Source organism: Callospermophilus lateralis, chromosome 11 (genome assembly GCF_048772815.1).
Source record: "Callospermophilus lateralis isolate mCalLat2 chromosome 11, mCalLat2.hap1, whole genome shotgun sequence".
Taxonomy (NCBI): Eukaryota; Metazoa; Chordata; class Mammalia; order Rodentia; family Sciuridae; genus Callospermophilus; species Callospermophilus lateralis.
In genome coordinates this window covers 46,748,294-46,766,777 of record NC_135315.1, presented here as the reverse complement: position 1 = coordinate 46,766,777, position 18,484 = coordinate 46,748,294, and the positions used below count along the sequence as shown (strand labels likewise).

At 47.4% G+C, this 18,484-nt stretch overlaps 2 protein-coding genes and 1 long non-coding RNA gene across 3 annotated transcripts; 1 reads left to right on the top strand and 2 right to left on the bottom strand.

Moving 5' to 3' along the window:
- Nucleotides 1–1,024: 1,024 nt before the first annotated feature.
- Nucleotides 1,025–2,467, bottom strand: Med11 (mediator complex subunit 11). Its single transcript, XM_076871720.1, has 3 exons — nucleotides 2,299–2,467; nucleotides 1,956–2,086; nucleotides 1,025–1,520 (listed from the first exon to the last, which is right to left on the bottom strand). The coding sequence occupies exons 1-3, from the start codon at nucleotides 2,381–2,383 to the stop codon at nucleotides 1,383–1,385; spliced, it is 354 nt and encodes a 117-aa protein (XP_076727835.1). The 5' UTR covers nucleotides 2,384–2,467; the 3' UTR covers nucleotides 1,025–1,382.
- On the top strand, nucleotides 2,229–16,383 carry LOC143410919 (uncharacterized). Its single transcript, XR_013092734.1, has 3 exons — nucleotides 2,229–2,814; nucleotides 11,718–11,851; nucleotides 16,203–16,383. It is a non-coding gene; the product is annotated as an uncharacterized LOC143410919 (long non-coding RNA).
- Nucleotides 9,828–18,105, bottom strand: Arrb2 (arrestin beta 2). The gene is made up of 15 exons (XM_076871719.1): nucleotides 18,010–18,105; nucleotides 15,300–15,330; nucleotides 14,590–14,650; nucleotides 14,435–14,479; nucleotides 14,013–14,209; nucleotides 13,634–13,693; nucleotides 13,141–13,208; nucleotides 12,872–13,007; nucleotides 12,602–12,686; nucleotides 12,245–12,317; nucleotides 11,835–11,972; nucleotides 10,984–11,067; nucleotides 10,818–10,897; nucleotides 10,664–10,718; nucleotides 9,828–10,380 (listed from the first exon to the last, which is right to left on the bottom strand). The coding sequence occupies exons 1-15, from the start codon at nucleotides 18,030–18,032 to the stop codon at nucleotides 10,287–10,289; spliced, it is 1,230 nt and encodes a 409-aa protein (XP_076727834.1). The 5' UTR covers nucleotides 18,033–18,105; the 3' UTR covers nucleotides 9,828–10,286.
- Nucleotides 18,106–18,484: the final 379 nt, after the last annotated feature.

Below are 18,484 nucleotides of genomic sequence, written 5' to 3'. Positions count from 1 at the left end.
TCTATATGTGCTTCTTAACTATAAAAAATTATTTTTAGCATATTATAATGATGTGCCACATCAATGTTTATAGTAACTCAATTCACAGTAGCTAAGCTTTGGAACCAACCTAGGTACCCTTCAACAGATAAATGGACAAAAAATAAAAGTATTGTGATACACACACACACACACACACACACACACACACGAATATCATTCAGCCATAAAGACTGAAATGTTTTCTGGCAAATGGATGAATCTAGAAATGATCATGCTAAATGAAATAAGCCAATACCGAAAAACCAAAAGCTGAATGTTGTCTCTTATATACGGATGCTAATACACAATAAGGGGCATGGGGAGGGAAGAATAGAAGTACTTTGGATTAGACAAAGACAGTAGAATGAATCAGATATTACTTCCCTATGTTTTATATGAATACACGACCAGTGTAACTCCATATCATGTACAACTGAAAGAATGCATGTATAATATGTCAAAATAAATTCTATTGTCATATATAACTAAAAAGAACAAATTTAAAAAGAAACATAAAAAATAAATAAAAATTATTTTTAGGATCTGGGTGGTGGTGCACACCTATAATCCCAGTGACTTGGGAAGGTGACACAGGAGGATCTTAAGTTTGACGGCAGTCTGGGCAACTAAGCAAGACCGTCTCTAAATAAAATAAAAAGGACTGGGGAGATAGCTCAGTGGTAGAATATTCCTGGGTCAATTCCTAGCACTGAAATTTTTTTTTTTTTTAGAATTGTTGACTCTTTTCTCTATAGACATTTGCTTTAGGCCCTTGCCCCTTACCGTGACACCTGTCTTCAGTTTTGCTGCTGATGGTTCCTCCTAGTCACAAGTATCCTGCACATTATACCAGTGGTTCCTCTCCAACCCCACACCAAAGGTCTGGGCTCTCCCACTTTCCATCCTCAGTGGCTTTGTGCTGATGCAGTTCAGGCAATCCCTCACATCACTCACCCTAACCCCAATTAAGAATCTGATATCCTTTAAAAAATTGTTATTGCTTTTATTAATAAAATCCTTAGTTCTTGTTTTGTATCTTCCAATGAGGAAGAACATATCTTCATTGGGAGCTTGGGGCAGGGGCATGATGGACATGAGGAAGTGGATTGGGCAACTGAATGTCCATCTCCTGAACTTGCTAAATCCAAAGCAGGAACACCCTGCTGGAGGAGTCAGGCCACAGCTGTGGGTAAGATGGGGTTTTAGTTTCTCCATTTCCACCTCCTGGTCCTTGTCTTAAGTCTTCTTTGACCAGCAGGGCATATATGTTTCAGTTCCTGCTTCCCATCCTGCATGCTTCTAAGTTCTGATCCAAAGTGCAGGTCATAGTCTCCCTCCACACTCTGGATCCACTCCTTGGCTTAGTTCTCCAGCATCTGCTCACAGGTTCGGGCCACATCACTGAGCTTGAGACGGGCATAGTCTACTCGCTTCAGAGCCATTTGACAGTCTTTCCTTGAAGAGTAGCTGGAGCCCTCATGGGGCTGCCCAGTGGCCACCTACAGGACAGATAAGACTGATCAGTGTAGCCCTACTTCCCTTACCTAACCCCCAACCAAGCATCAGGTTTCTTGTCTCATTTCTTTCCTGAGTTTGGTCTGCTAAGCAGCCTGGGAGGTGGGTGACAAATCACTTAACTTCTGATAAGTTCATCCGTGAAATGGTGGTGAAAATAACTACTTTTTAGAGTTGTCGTATTATAAGATAATAATAAATACCTGGCACACATATACGTTAGAAAATGGTGATAGCTGTCATAAGGAACCCCTTTAATTCTTTTCTCTTAGAGGAGGAAACAAGTCCTGGAAAGAAGGTGTCAACTCGCCAGTTTGGGAGGCCTGATTTTGCCCAGCTAATGCTCTACTAGAGGATTTCTACGGCTAAGGCTAAGGCGGAGAAGGGGTAGGTGCACAACACATCCTAGACATACTTACCTGGGTGAGGTAGCGGATCTGAGCCGACAGCTCCGCCTCCACGTGCTGCACCGAAGCGGTGAAGGCTGCCGCCTGCCGGTCTAGAAGCCGCTCATTGGTTTTTTCCTTGGACAGTTCCAGGATCACTGTCCCTGTCGGGGCGGGGAGAGGGCGGGGCTCACTGGAATGGGTGCGGCTAATCGGAGACTGGCACTATAGCCCCGCCCTAAGGACGTTCCCACCCTATTTACCGCGCAAGCGCTTAGGATCCCACCCCACCACGCGCATAGGCTCGGGTCGGCGCTTGTGTGCGCAGCTCCGGTTCGCTTTCGGCTCTCTGCCTTTCGCTCGTCGCGTTCCGAACCTGCATTCTGGAGGATGGCGCCGATTTCCCGTTCGATGTCTTCCAGGGCGCGTAATCGCTCGTTCGCCAGGCTGTAGGTAGCCATCGTGCCTCTGGGAAACCTCCACGGGATTCCGTCCTTCTGCTTAGTGCAACGCTTAGGGCTCGGAAGTGGCTGTCGGCTTGCGCCTGCGTAGAGGGAACTCTCTAGCGAACACTACAATTCCCAGGATTCCCAGCGCGCACTCGGTCCACCTGGGAACTAGTGTCACTCCCGGGGCGTCCTGCGTCTGGCCCCGTCTGCGCCTTCACCGCGGACCACCTGTGTAAGGGGTAATGTTGAAATAGGTCCTGGTCTGAGAACATTCAGACCTGTCCACCTTCATGCCACTGTTTTGTGGAGCATACTTAATTGTAAAATAAGAATTTATTAACTGTCTCCTGGGTGCTAGGTGATTGAATTTCTAGGGTATTCCTTCAGACTGGATGGCCATGGGCCCTTTGTCTGCCAACCACGCCCGAGGAAAACTTGACTTGGTGAGTGTTACATTATTCTACCCAGGGCTTTTCTCTGACTGTGAGTCCAGCCGCAGTACAGACTATTGAAGTATTTATTCTCTGTTGCGGGCACCTTCCACCTTTTTTCTTTTTGCTTTTCTGGTTACCTATGTTGTAGGATCAGGGGAGTTAAAGAAGAATGAGGCGGACTCTCATGTGACAGTTGGATAGATGTTTTGTTAGAGATATGCCCAGGGTGTATCACGAGGAGTCCAAGAGGAAATGCTGCTTGAACTGAATCCCGAAGGGCTAACTAGATGAGAAGTGGGAGTGGAAAAGGAAGCACCATAGGCAAGAGCATGTGAAAAGGCCTAGCACATTTGAAATCCGGCAAGGGGTTTATTTTGAGTGGAGTGTGGTGGTGGTTAGGTGTGACATTGGGGAGACAGGATCCGGGAGCCAGGTTAGGAAAAGACTTGTAAGCTAAGTAATTTGGACTTTATTCTGAAAACATATGGGGACCTTTGAAGGAATTTTAGTAAGTGTTTTATGACCAGATTTACCTTTTTTGGAAAGATCATTCTCCACAGCTTGCAGAAGATCATCAAGAATGAAACTAAGGTGGTAATTACCAGTAATTTCAGGGACTATGGAGGCTGAAGCAGGAGGATTGCAAGTTTGAGGCTGTCCTGGGTCACTTAGACTCTTGTCTCAAGATAAAAAAAATTTAAAAAGGCTGGAGATGTAGTTCAATGGTAGATCACCCTTGGGTTCTATCTCCTGTACTGGGGAAGGGGGAGGGATCCAGTGACTGTATTTTTTCCCATGACTCAGCACACTTAATTTTTTTCTCATAAAATAGTTGGGTGTGGATAATTCAGTGCTCCACAAATCATACAGGACCAAGGCTTTCAGTGTACCTGGGCCATCCTTTAGGGTCTTATCCTCAAAAGTGTGGTCTGCAGTCCAGCCTCATTGGCATAACCTAGAAACTTCTAACGAAATACAGAATCTCAATCCCCAACCCAGACCTACTGAATCAAGTTTGTGGGGTTTTTTTGGGGGTGTGTGTGTGTGCGCCGCATGTTTGGTGCCAGGGATTGAACCCAGGGGCATAACCACTGAGCCACATCCTCAGCCCTTTTTTATATTTTATTTTGAGACAGGGTCTTGCTGAGTTGCATAGGGCCTTGCTGAGTTGCTGAGGGCAGCTTTGAACTTATGATCCTCCTGCCTCAGCCTCCTGAGCTGCTGGTATTGCAGGCCTGTGTCACTGCACCTGGCCAGTGTTTGTTTTATGATCCCCTGGTGATTTGTACGCATAGAAAATTTGAGAAATATACTCCAGAGCATGTGTTTTTTGCATTGTCAAAATAGTTGTTTCCATTCCTGGGTTGCAGCTGGCAGCAGCCGGGAGAGAAAATGCAGAGGAGGCTCACCTGTCTCAGGGAAGTAACCCATATCACTGCTACCTACATCCATTGAAGAAAACTTAGTCAGATGGTCTCTGAGGTTCAGGAAAATCAGTTCTTACCTAGGTGGCCAGCTATTGTTCCTTTCTATGAAATAATAGATTTTTAAGAGAATAGACTCACAAGTCTATTCTCAATTACATAGGCAGAATAAAGGCATTTTGATATGCACAAGCTCTCAAAATTTTTCTCCTATATGCATCCTTTCTCAGGAAATTATTATTTTTTTAAAAATTATTTTTTAGTTGTAGTTGGACACAACGCCTTTATTTATTTTTATAGGATGCTGAGGATTGAACCCAGGGCCCTGCACGTGCTATGTGAGTGCTCTACCACTGAGCCACAACCCCAATCCCTCTTAGGAAGTTATTAGAGTTAAACCAGAAGAGGAAGATCTAGGATCCAGGAAGTAAGCCTTAATTCTTGAGAGGTAACTGGGAACCCCTGGGCTCAGGAAGGCAGCTATGCTCACCACTATACCACCAACACAAGGGCTACAGCCCAGGCAATTCCAGGACAGCAGGTGGAAAGAACAGCTAGTTCATCGGAAGGATCCTGGAGAGATTGCTTCAAGGAGATGAAGGAGATGAATTTTGGAATTGTTCAAAATGTAGACTTTTTTTGGAAGTGTATACTGCTGAATTAGTGATAAATTCTGATAATAAGCAAATTTCAAAATGTCAGTTATTTAGGGGAAATAGTTGCATAAGAACAGAAAGGTAATCATAATATACCACATGACTCAACCATAAATAACCTTTGCATTGCCATAATTAAATACAGAATATTGGTCTGATCCAAACTGAGGATATAATTTCCTTGAGAGAATTGGAGTTGGGGCAAGATGAAAGTTGTTCCCTGGTGATTGGGTTTAGTCTTTATCTTCTATGGTGGGAAGCCATAAATGCTTAAAACAAAAATCAAGAAGTCAAAAGTGTTTGAGATGTGGAGATAAATGTCAACAGAAACATCTAAAGATAGTGAAAGTAGTTGTCTCTGAGGACAACTCAGAGACAAGCTGGGCATGGTAGTGCATACCTGTAACCCCAGGGACTAGGTAGGCTGAGGTAGGAGGATTACAAGTTCAAAGCTGCCCTCAGCAACTTAGTGAGTCCCCAAGCAACTTAGCAAGACCCTGTCTCTAAAATATTAAAAAAGGGCTAGGGATGTGGCTCAGTGGTTAAGCATCCCTGGATTCAATCCCAGGTACAAAAAAAGATAAGTTAAAAAAAAAAAAAACGAGAGTGAAAATAGAGATGTATTTTACTGTAAAAAAGAGCTAAGCGTGGAGGAGTTTGTTTTCTTCCCTCCCTCCTTTCTCTTTCTCCTTTCTTCTTCCTTTCAGTGGAAAGAATTGTGTGGGATTATTTACTGTGAAGGAAGAGCTAGTAAAGGGAGTTGAAGAGAAGGGTTGGTTCAATGAATTAAGGTCTCTGAGGAGGAGGGAAGTGAGAGCTGTGAGCACAGGTGGAATGATTAGCTTTGAACCAAAAAAGCATCTTAACCTTGGTGGTGTAGGAGAGTTGGTGTAGATGTCAGTGTTTGTAGAGTGGGAAGTTGAAGTCATTCATCCTCACTGCCTAATGTCTGTGAAAAGCAGAAATCCTTATAAGGAAGGTAGAGAATAGTTGGATGGGAGCAGGAGAGGGAGGTGACCAGGGACTTGGAGAAGGGACAGAGGGTATCAGGTATCAAGATCTCAGCTTAGGTTAGAGACCATAAATTTATAGTGGCCCTAAATTTATACCTGGGGCCTAGCATAGTGTTGGCACCTAGGAGGTATTCAAAAATATTTGTTGAATGATAAGTGTGGTTGTATGATTTCTCCAGTTAGCTCCCTGTTAGTGCAAAGAGGCTGAGATAGTGGGACAGATTCAAGGGTGGGGTTTGAAAGCAGAATTGTGAAAGGAGAAGAAATTGAGTATGCTGATAAGATAGTGGTTGATCTAATGATCTTGAATGTAGGTTGGAAAGAAGAGGAAGTGTCGAGTTGTGAGAAAGCAGAAGGAATCATGAGCTTTCATAATAAAAAACTAAAAGAGCCAATAAATTAGTCAAAGTAAGTACATTCTACTGTCATGAATAACTAAAAAGAATAAAAAAAATTAAAAAAGCCATTAAAAAGTGATTATAGCTGACTGTCTTAAAACTTTGTGTATTAAAAATACCAGAAGCAGGGGTGGGGATATAGTTCATTTGGTAGAGTGCTTACCTTGCATGCACAAAGCCCTGGGTTCAATCCCCAGCACCACCAAAAACAACAACAGAATACTAGAAGCAGTGGCACACATCTGTAATCTCAGTGACTTGGAAGGCTGAGGCAAGAGAATGGCAAATTCAAAACCAGCCTCAGCTGCTTAGCAAGGCCCTAAGCAATTTAGTGAGAACCTGCCTCAAAATACACAATAAAAAGGGCTGAAGATGTGGCTCAGTGGTTAAGCACCCCTGGGTTCATGTTCTGGAATGAATGAATGAATGAATAAAACTAGAAGCAAAATGTTTGGAATTAGATAAAGGTGAAGAATGCACAACATAGTGAATGTATTAAATATCATTGAATTCTGTATTTTAAAATAAAAAACTAGATACAAATGCAAAAGATATAAAAAACTTGGGAAAATATTTGCAAAGTATACTACAAATAGCTGATTTGTTCATGAAGAACTTTTGTCATTAAGAAAAAAAATCAGTGCAGTAAGTTGGGTTTATCTTCACTCATAATCAAAGAAATGTAAGTGAAAACTCCAGTAATATTATATTTTACTTGCTAGATTGACAGTAATAAAAAATGCTCACCCTCTGTGACCTGGCAATTCTACTTTTAAGAATTGTTATTTATGCATAACAATTAGCATAGGCAAAAATAACATATCTATAAGCTGGCTGTAGTGATGTACACCTGTAATCCCTGCTACTCAGACATCTGAGACTGGATGATCATAAGTTTGAGGCCAGCCTGGGGAACTTAGAAACTTGAGACCTTGTCTCGAAATAAAATAAAGGACTGGGGATGTAACTCAGTGGGAAGTGCTTGCCTCCCATGACTGAGGCCATGAGTTCAATCCCCAGTACCACAAGCAAAACAAAAACCACAAATCAACAAGGGCAATTATTTTAATACTGTTTGAGTTGGCAAAATAGTGGTCATTCAGCATGTCCACTAATAGTTAACTGGTAAAAATAAATGATATCTAAACAATGAGGAAATCATTCTTTAAAAGAATGGGGTGGATCTATATGTATTGTGGAAGAATGCTATTTTAGATACACTATTAAGTAAAAAGGTATAGAAGAGTTCATAATATGCTAGTCTTTGTGTGTTATATAAGCTAATGAATACATAAACCCACATGTGTGACTGAATATGAAGTATATCTTTGAAAGGATAATCAAGGACTAGCAATAGTGGTTGTCTCTAGGAAAAAGAAATGGAAGGATGGGAAATGGACAGGAGGGAGCCTTCTTTTCATTGTTTACTGTTAAATAATGTTTGACTTTTTAAAAACCATACTGCATGTATTACTTCGTAAAAAGCATTAAAAACATAAAAAGCTTTAAAAAACCTCATGTTCTCAAAGTGTATTAACTATACATCTGGATTCATGGATTCTTCTTGGGGGCTCCTGGCTCAGAATCCAAGGTGGTAGAGCCAGATTCTGGATTGTTATTGTGCCTCTAAAGGGTTCTCATTCACTCGAAGCTTTTGGAGATCCATGGACTTGGAGGTCAAGGAGCAGGGTCATGGCAGTCAGAGGGAAGCTTGATCCTGTGGTGGGGTAAGCAAGGTCATTGACATTTTGGCAGCACTTAAAGCCTGTGGATAAATAATGATTTAACTCTACACGTATAAGCTTTGACATAGACTAAGAGCCCATAGACTTGTCCTCCAAGCCCATAGACTTGGAGCTGAAAGCTCCATCCTTGTCCCCATTGCCAATGAGGACACAGTTTTGTTTTGTTTTTTTTTTTTAAAGAGAGAGAGAGAATTTTTTTTTTTTTTTAATATCTATTTTTTTAGTTTTCGGCGGACACAACATCTTTGTATGTGGTGCCCGGGCCACATGCATGTCAGGCAAGCACGCTACCACTTGAGCCTCATCCCCTGCCCCAGAGGACACGGTTTTGAGAAAAAGGAAAAAGATGGTTTATTGCTTTGCTAGTAAAGGAGAAACACAGGGGACTCCTGTCCCAAAGATTCTGCCCATCTGCAGGAACTGGGGGCTTTTATAGAAGTAATTCAGAGAAAATGAGATTAGGGAGGAGAGATCAGGGAGGAAAAGAATATCAGAGAAAAGATCAGGGAGGAGTTTAGGGAAAAGAAAACTGAGGAAAAAGAAAAAAAAAAACACTTAAGTTTCAAAGCCACAAGGATATAGTTAAAGCATCAAGTGAACCTGTTACACCCATTGCCTCTGACTGGTTGTTCCAGTCCAGGGTCTCTAAGTCCCCAAAAGGCGCTCTGTTCCTTTCAGTCTTCACTTGGGGTTGCCATCTCTGTGTGGTCTCCTTATCTTTGCTTAAAAGTCACTTCCTCCAGGGAAATCATCCCCAAACCCCAGCTATATCAGACTCCCTGTCATGTGTTTCACAGTTCCTGTACTTATCCTTGGGACACAGATACCGTAATAGATGGGGAATGACTTAATATTTGTTTTGGCTACTGCTATGTCCCTATATCATGCCTGGCACATACAGATAATTAAATCAAGATGAGTTTATGAGCTGGGCGTGATGGCACACACCTGTAATTTCAGTAGTTCAGGAGGCTGAGGCAGGAAGATCATGGTTTCAAAGCCAGCCTGAGCAATTTAGCAAGGCCCTAAACAATTTAGTGAGACCCTCAAGGGCACCCCTGGGTTCAATCTCCAATACTCCCCCACCAAAACTAAAGAGTTTATGGAATGAATGAAGGAGCTATAGGAGATAAAGGTCAATTACAGGTGTGGCAGTGGATGATGGAGGTGAGAAATGTTCTGGAGTGTTGCTTATTTCCTCAGCCTAGCCTGGAGCTTAGGCCAAGCCTCAAGGAATCTCTGATGCATATCCCAGGCATCACAGGAGCAGCACTAGAATGTATCTTTAGGCACACAGCTGCATGACTCTCTCGGCTGATCAAAGCTTCAGCTTCTGTGTTAGAAAGACGTCACTCATGTGGCTTCTGTCTGGTGAAGTTTGCAGATGTGGTCCCACTGAGCCCCAGGAACGGACTACTTGAGTAACCATAAGGAGAAGTGGGAATGAAACCAGCTGGGTCACCACAGGTCACAATGCTGTCCTATGTCATCAGGCATAACAGGGAAGAGCCCACCCTACCCTGCTCAGCTCCTGGGAGGGAGCATCTAGTCTGTGGGGAAGTTAATTATTATTTCCCCTGTAAATGACAGTTTACTTTGTGGCCTTATTAAACTTGAGTGTGGAGTGACCAAATCAAGTTTCAGTGTTTACTTTGGAACACAGGAACACACAATCATTCAATAAACATTTATTGATAGCCTGGTGTCAGGTGCCCTGAGGATACAGAAAAGAATTGTGGATACGCACACTACGCACTGAACACTACAGGGAAAACACACACACTCATGCCTATTAAAAGGTTTATTTTCTTGTTTATGCTCAGAAACAAAGAAACAGCTTTGCCTCTGCAGGGTCTTATCTTGGAGGAATGGGAGGCAGAGAGTGACTGGAGGGGGCAGGTGTGTTGGTGTGAAGTTGAATATGGGAGTTCTTCCCCTTTCCCTACTCTCACTCCTTGTTTTCATTGTCCCCCTCCAAAAAATTCATGTATGAACACAGCTTGCCACCCACTGGGCAACTGGGGAAGCAGAGCTGTAGTCAAAAGATTAATGCCCACTTTAAACAAGTGATGGGTCCAGTGCGTATCTGGGGTAAAGAGGGAGTGAGAAAAGGGGTTGGGTGAGGAAACTGCTGGATGGAGGGGAAGGAAAAGAAGCAGGGACACCCCCCGCCTCCATAGCGGGGATCTTGATCTTGTCCCTACCTCTCCCAGCACCATCCACTCCCTTCTTCCAGCCCCCCTTCCTAGCAGAATTGGTCATCATAATCGTCGTCCTTCATCCCCTTCAGCCGAAGTCGGGCAAAGTCCTCAAACACAATGTCGTCATCTGTGGCATAGCTTGGTGGTAGAAAGGAGAGGGATGAGGTGAAGACTTGTGACCCTTCTTTCTGTTTCCCCCTCTGCTCCCTATCCCCTCCCAGGGGCAGAGGTGTTTAAACAACAATGGAACCAGAAGGGATAGAAAAGGACAGAAATAGGGAGTCTTACAAGGCTGAGTCATCCAATATTCAACCACCCTCTTACCCCCCAAGGAAAACAAATAACCCCAGGAGGTATAAGGGTAGATTTGGGAATCTGCAAAGAAGGTCAAAGTAGGAAGGTACAGCTCTAGGTTTCTTACTTGGTATCAAATTCAATGAGGTTAGTATCCACAGGGACATCTGTTTCGGGAGCAGCTGAGGGGAGAAGAGAGAGTGGGTGGGTGGGCAGGTGCTGGAAGGATCAAGGTTTCTCCACTGGCCTTGCTGGGGGTGCAGGGTGGGCAGAGTGCTCACCTGACTGAGGTCTGGGCAGGGTGATGTGGTCATGGGGCTTGGGGTGCATAAGAACAAAAGGCAGCTCCACAGAGACATCCCTGGGAGAAAGAGGATGTATGAAGAGGACAATGATGTGGAACCAGAGAGAACCACTGTGACCCCTACCAGGTTCTGCCATACTCACCCGCCTCGAGATACTACCAGCTTCACCTTGACCCTGTAGGACACCAGGATTCCCAGCACCTCCTTGTTGGCACCCTCCTTCACTCTGTAATTGTGGGGAGATATTGGATCAGGTGGCCCATTCATTGCCTTGTCACCTCACACAACCCTGTGGCTTCCATCAGGATTCTGAGCTGGACTACAAAGTCACACAATACCCCGGGACTCCAGCAGCACTGGCAAAGGACATCGCGGATTCCCCTGCTCAGAACTCTCCTGGGCCCTCATCCCTGGCAACAAAAGCTCAGTCTTTCTAACCCGAGAACCTTACAGATTCTGTTCGCCTCACCTACTCCTCTCCTTTTGGTTCTTTCTCACTATGCTGGCCTCCAGGCCTCCTGTGTGCAGTGTGCACTGTATGCCCAGTTGGGGTTTGATCCAGCTCTTTGTGAAGCTCTGGACCAATGGGGCTGCTCCTGCCCAAGGGCACAGGGCACTTAACAATTCCTTAGATACACTGGGCCTGTCCCATCTCTGAGTCTTAGGGCTTAGAGCTCTCTCTGCCTGGAGCACACTTGGTCTGCATATTCACAACACCTCCTTCCTCAAAATGCACCTCTGGCTACCCTATTTAAAATCAATTCAGACCTGCCCCTCTCTAGGTTTCCAGTCTGTGCTTGCTTTTTCTCCTTAACTCTTGTCCCTTAACATGCCATGTATATTTTACCCTTTATCTGATCATCTGTTCTCTCCTAGGGAAAAAAAAAATTGTTTTTGGTCTCCTGTTCACTGATACCTTCCTGGTACCTGGGACAGAGCCTGATACACAACCAGCCCCGTCTCCTGCCCCATAGGCACTCAGCCCCGCCTCACATGGTGCTGGAAGCCAGGTTGGTGTCCTCATGCTTGAGCTTCCCATCCAGGGCAAGACCACGCTTCTCTCGGTTGTCACTGAGCAGTGGGGTTATGGTGTACACCTTACAGAACGTGGAACTGGGAGATACCTGGTCACTTGGGGTAGAAACAAAGGGACAAGAATCTTGGAGAGACTAGGCTGGGTGATGGGGCAGCCTACCTCTTTTTGTCCCTTTAGGCACACATTACATAGGGTAGGTTTTGGCTCAGTCTGTTCAAGAAAATGAACAGCTCAGAGCCACCTTACTGTGTAGAGAACCACCTTAGGAGTGAGATGGTTCAGGAAATAAATTCTGCCCTTCACTTCATATTCCCCTGGGCCTACTCCTCCCTAAGATTGGGACCCACAGGCCTGTTGTGATACTTACTCTTGTTCAAGTTGAGCCACGGGGCACTTGTACTGGGCAGTGCTGAAGAGGCATATGTCGGCATATTGTCTCACTGTGGGGTGGGGGTGGAACAGCTCTGGATGGAGCGTAGACGTACCACTGCGCCACCATTCCAGACCATGTGGGGTGGGCCCCAAACCCCAGCACACCCCTACCTACTATCCCTAACATAGGGTCCTCCCTGAAGCAAATACCGAGGTCTAGATAACATTCTCTAAATTCATTGTGCCCTGGCAGGTCTCCCACACTGGGATATGACCTGGACTGAAATCTTAACAGAAGTCACTTATGCGGGGACTCCCTCCCCCAAGATACCCTTCCAACCCTGTCTCCTACCAGAGACTCTGATCTTCTTGACGGTCTTGGTGGAGTTGTTGGTGACGTGGACATTGACACTGAGGGGCTCCCCGTGGTAGTATAGCTTTTGAAGGGGGGGGGGCGGGCGTTACATGAATTGCACCTGTTTTTCACTGGTCCCGTTCTCGGTGTGCCCCCTCCCCTGAGCCCTAGCCCATAGCAACTTCACACCCAGCAGAGGCAACGGCTTCAACCCTGCCCCCAGGGTCAGTTTTGCCTTGGCACTTGCATCACTCTCTAGCATCCCACCTCCTTGTCCAAAGAAGCCTCAAGGTGCAGGGACCGATCAGACATGAGGAAGTGGCGTGTGGTTTCAGCTGAAGGCTGTGGGCCGGGTTTCTCTGGGGCAAACTGTACCTTTCGGATCACCAGTCGCACAGAGTTCCTTGGGTTGGGTGGGGGGAGGAAGAGGGATCAATCTCTAGACACCCAAATCTCCCTCCCACCTCCCACAGGGCCTGGGGCTCCAGGAAGTGGGGAAGGAATAGTTAAACCACAGAGGAGGTTGCTTCCCTCACCTTTTGTGGCTTTTCTCTTCTAGTGATTTGGCACAGAAGGCGCGAATCTCAAAGTCTACCCCGCAGGCCTTGGGAGGGGGAGGAAAGGCCACATCTTACCCAAGACTCCTGCCCTCATCTCCACCACTCCCTTTCCTTCCTCCATGTTTCTTGTCTTGGGCAGGGACTCTTGCCCCATTGCTGTGAGGAGTGCAGGGACTATCTCCCCCGCTGCCTCCAAGCCTGCAGAGGCTCGTTTATGGTAGTGTATGGGCAACCCCTGTACCCATGTGCATGCAGGTCAAGAGCAGGAGGCAGTGTCACATGTGCAGTGAAAACAAACATACACACACACACACACACACACACACACACACACACACACGTCTATGGGGTGGGGGACATCTCCCTATCTTCAACTCCACCCCTGCAGTTTCACCCTGTGCTCAGTTATGCTCTGGGTCTTGCTCAACTTTGTTTTGCCCACGTGTCCTCAGAGCCATTCCTTCCATACCTTCCCTGTGTCCTCTGGTCCTGGCTGCAGTGTGACTGAGCAGGGTAGATTCTGGGGTATCTGTAGCAGAGGAAAGGGGAAACTTCAGTGCCTCCAGAAAGCCTCATGTCTTCACCCCAATCTCAATTTAAGACGTTGGACAAAGGGCACCTGGGGATAAGAAAGAGGCCCCAGGGAGGAGGCCTATACTAAGGTTTCCTGGGGCTCCAGGAAGTGGGGAATGGTTAAACCATAGAAGTTGCTTCCTTAAAAGGCGGTGAATCTAGGGCACTTGCCTCACTTGTTTCTTCTAGATCTGCTCAAAATAGATGCCTCACCCCTTTTGCCCCACCATGATCCCAGACCCCTTGCCCAGCAGAAGAGTTGAGGGCATTCTCACTGTGAAAAAAAAGGGGTGGGCATGCTGGCCCAGCTTCCTCAGCAGCCGGTCCTGCAGGCGGGTGGGGGGCCGGGGTGGGTTGGGCATTGGGGGGAAGGCCTGGTAGGTGGCGATGAACAGGTCTTTGCGGAAGGACAAGCCCAGCACATCCAGGTCTTCGCGGCCATAGCGGAAGGCGCAGGTGAGGGTCACAAACACTGGTAAGGGAGGGCAAGGTGGGGTGGTCAGGAGAACCCCTTTCCCCAACGCCTCCCAGTACCTAAGCAGCCATAGCTCCTTTTTTTGGTAGCATAAGAATTCCTTCAGTCCTACTCCCGGCTTCTGCCTCAGCCCTCCATCTCTCTGTGGCACCTACCAATGCCAGTCCATCTCATTCTCTCCTCCCTACCTCCCCTCAGGCCCCCTGGATTTGGGGCTGGTACCTTTGCGGTCTTTCAAGTAGTCAGGATCCACAAGCACCACACCGTCTAGGAAAAGGACACAGGTTTATTTCTTGAAGGGACTTCTTCCCCATTCCCGGGCTTAGGAATCTCCTCCCCTTTGGGGGAGTAAGCTGTCCCCTTCTGGACAAACTTACCTACAGGGTCCACTTTGTCCAGGTGATCTACAAAGTCCCGCTTGCCCAAGTACACGGTGAGCTGAGGATGTCAAGGAGTCACAGGGAGGATTGGGGAGGATGGTGACAAGGCATCAAAGCCCTCAAAAGTGGCTGCCCTGCCCCAGGCCCAGGCTGGGCTATCAAGGAGTTTCTCCCAGTAGTTTAGGAAGGTGAGGGTGGTGGGTTTCCCAGACTATCGAACCAAACTTCTTAGGCTTTTTAGCTGCTCTTTTATCTCTCTTCTCATCTCTGTTCACCAGTCAGGTGTATGTGTTTGGAAGAGATAGCCCAATCAGCGGGTCAGAGAACAGTGCTAGTGATTTGGCAAGAAGGCTCAAATCAAGAGGTCCTCTCAAGGTGCTCTGGGATAAACAGGCCATAGCCTGGGGGGTTGTTAACTTTTCCCAACCCCAGGCTCAATGGGTTGGCTCCTAAAGGGTTACAGGAACTGGGCTTGCTTCTGGCTCCTTTTCTTTAGTGTTGCTATAAGGACTTGGGCCTGTCCCCACCCAGCCCTGTGGCTGGCTTAGGCTGAGCAGCCTCTGAAGCAAGGGGCTTCAAGAGGCAAAGGAAGTCAGCTCTTAGCTGTCACAGGAAGTGGGGAGCTAGTGTTGGGGGTTGTCTAGGGGCAGGCTGGGCTTTGGTAGGGCCCAGGGAGGGTCAAAGGATAAGTACTTTGGGTGACTCACCTTGCAGTTAGGGCTCGACTTCTTGAAGACCCTAACAAAACAGAAAGGGAAACCCCACTGCCTCCCTCAGACTCAGCAGGGACCCCCATGCCAGGACTTTATCCCTCCCCAGCCTGAGAAGCAGAGCTCACCCTTAACCCTGGCTGGAGACTTTGCCCAGCTCTACCCCTCCCACTTTCTGATAAATCCCCTACATTTCTCACATGGCAGCCCCTTGAAGCTCGTTACTGGGGCAAATACTCCTTCTCTTGTCCTTGGTCCACCCTCACTAGTCCCCTTCCATCCACAGTGATGGTCATTGGTTGCCCCGGGAACCATCCAGTCTCTTCCAGAGTACCTGCCCCAGAGGGGACCTGAATGGGCAAGCTGCAGCAGTGTCCTGAGTCAGAACTAACCATTTTTCCATTTGCCCTCTAGCTCCAATGACAGTTGGGGTACATGGAAGAGCAATGGCTCTGGACTTTGTCCCTCAAATGGTTTCTACCACAGGAGTTATTTTCTATTAACCACCAACTGTCCCCATCTCTGATCTCAGCAGCTTAAAAAGTCTATTCATCTTTCAAAGCTTAGCTCACATAACACCTCTTTTAGGATGCAGACCCAGCTTAGACCCCAGCCTACTCCTTTTTTGTGAATCCTATCACACCTTGTTCATATTTTACTTGCATGACAAGTGACAGCACACAAGGGAATTTAGCTGTGTACCATCTTTCTGTCTCCTTACACTGTGAGTTCCAAAGCCTTGTTCATTTAGGCATCCCTAGTTTAGTAGCAGCCATATGATGAAATTCATGATGCTAGCTAACATTTATTGGGTGAATACTCCATGCCTAGCACTGTTCCAAATATGTTATTTAATGCTCTTAATCCAATGATGAAAGTCCTAATATTTTTATTTTACAGGTGAAGAAATTGGGGTACGGAGAGATCAAGAATTTTGTCTAAGGTCACAGAATGTAAATGGTGAGCCTCCACAAACTGAGGCAACTTGGCTCCAAGTCCCTGCTTTTAATCACCAAACTGTTTCACTATGCTTTGTAACTAGCATCAATAATTTGTTATCAGCAGCAATCCCTAGGAAGGGTCCCCAGATAATAGAAATTGAAATTCTGCCACCACAAGTTTCTGTTACAACTTCCTTGTCCCTTTTTCCGGAAGCCAAGCTGTCCAAAGGTCATATGGCAAAGGGTATGGAGCGTCCCAGATATCCCCAATCATAAAGGAGTGTAAACATGGACACAGTGGCAGCTAGAATAAGGACCCTACCTTATTTTCCAACTTGCTATGGCATCATCCAGACTCTCCCTGCCCTCAGCTTCTGGTTTTCCTCTTTGTCCCAGTGTTTCCTCCCACTAGGAGCCCTGGCAAAGGGCTGCAACAGCCACAGTCAGTTGGCCAACTGGAATGTGGCTCTGGGTCAATAGTTCTGGAGCAACTACAAGACACTTGCCTTTTGGATCTTATCCCAGCCACCTCTTGCCATGCTAGGAAGCAGAGCATGCACATAGTAAAGCTGGTCAAGGAAGCAGAGTATGGGAATGACCAGGGAGGTGTCTGGAGTCAGGGGGAGGGTAGCTGAAGCAGATGCCCCTTTGCACTTCCTGCTATTCTCTCCATTTCCTATGGCCCAGAATTTGATGAGGGTGGAGGGAATCATGCCAAGTCAGCAGTCCACTTTGGTCCACCCGTCCCCCTCCATGAACCACACAACGGAAATCAGGGGGCCTCCCTTAAGTCTGTGACTTCCCCTTTCTGTGGGGTGTTTAACCCCTAACCCAGGATGTCAGTCTACCCTCTGATTATCTCTATCGGACACTGGTCCTCTTGATGCTCAGAAACCTGAATTCTCATATTATATGGGTAAGAGGAGTGGTGGGATTTATATGGTTTTGCAGAACTAGTGACCAAGCTCCCATTCCTGATCCCCTCTGCTTTGAGGCATACAACCCCAACCTTTTTTTCTTTTGCTCCTACTCCCCTGGGACTAAGGCATACACCCTCTGCCCCCTTGGGGTGTTGGTCACAACAGGAAGTGGATTTTGCTAGAGACCAAAAAAAAAAAAAAAAAAAAAAAACGAGAACTCGGGGTGTCAGTGGAAGGAAGGAGCCTCAATTGCACAGAAAACATCCGGGGAGTGGATGCTGTGCCCAGGGCTGATATTCCCCCATCCCCAGAAAAGGGATTCGGCCTAATCTCATAGAGGGTCTCTAAGCACTCTGCTCCCTCAATATGAAGCTGTTGCTCCTAGCAACACGGAGAAGGGCAGAAGTTTGGAAGCAGAGCCACTGGGCCTTTGGGACAGGTGGGGGCAGCCCGACTGCCTGTGGGGTATTGGACAGGAGGCTTTCCATTGGTTAAGCCTGAGTCTAGGGAGGATCCCCTCCCAGCATCAGTCTCCTAGTACACAACCTCTTGGGGCCGGCCACCTGCTCCTTCTTCCTCCGCCCCTGCATCGCAGCCTGCACAGGAGAATCCATTGGTCGCACGACGACAGGCCTCGCTTTCTACAGGGGCCCAGACATGAGTCGCACACCGCCCCCCCCCCATTATCCTCGAGGACCTAGGCGTGCGGCCCCGGATGGCTGCCCCCTAGGGACCCAGGGGTCCGGCCCAAGATTCTTCCCCCGTTGTCCTTGTCTGGGGACCATACCAGCACTTACGGCGAGCCGCCACCGGCCGTGCCCCGCCGCGTGGCCCCACCTCCCTTACCTGGTCCCGGGTTTCTCCCCCATGGTGCGCGCGCCCGCCGCCCGCCGGGTTCGCGGCTTGCTCGCAGCCTTCTCGCCCGCTGCCAGGTCCCAGCTCCTCCCCGCGCCACTGCGCACGCGCGCCCACGGCTCCTTCTCCTCTTCCCCCTCCCCTCAGGTCCTGGGGAACTAGGGCCAGACGCGTCAGCCAGATCGCGAGCGCCGCAGCGCTGCCTGCGCTCTCCACTCAGACAGGGCCGCCCCTAGGTCCCGCCCCACGCCTCAGCCCTCGGCCTCCCTGGGGGAGCCTTCTTGCGCGCGCTGTTTTTGCTACCGCTCTTCCCGCCCATCTCTCCGCCCCTCCTCAATCCCTTAGAAACCGATTGGGCCCCTTTAAACGAAGGCACCAGCCTTCCCTGGTACTAGAGCCCACTGATTGGCTCTTGGTAGCCAGAGCCCTGCAGGGGTGCCCTCCCCTTTGTTTGCTTTCTCAGTGG

Coding starts and splice junctions, on each gene's coding strand:
- Arrb2 (XM_076871719.1), bottom strand. CDS start 18,032: ATGGGGGAGAAACCCGGGACCAG. Junction 12,318..12,601: donor CAAGAAGATCAGAGTCTCTG/GTAGGAGACAGG, acceptor CCCACCCCACAG/TGAGACAATATGCCGACATA. Junction 11,068..11,834: donor AACCTGGCTTCCAGCACCAT/GTGAGGCGGGGC, acceptor CCACAATTACAG/AGTGAAGGAGGGTGCCAACA.
- Med11 (XM_076871720.1), bottom strand. CDS start 2,383: ATGGCTACCTACAGCCTGGCGAACGAGCGATTACGCGCCCTGGAAGAC. Junction 2,087..2,298: donor CGCCATCCTCCAGAATGCAG/GTTCGGAACGCG, acceptor CCGCCCCGACAG/GGACAGTGATCCTGGAACTG. Junction 1,521..1,955: donor AGATCCGCTACCTCACCCAG/GTAAGTATGTCT, acceptor TCTGTCCTGTAG/GTGGCCACTGGGCAGCCCCA.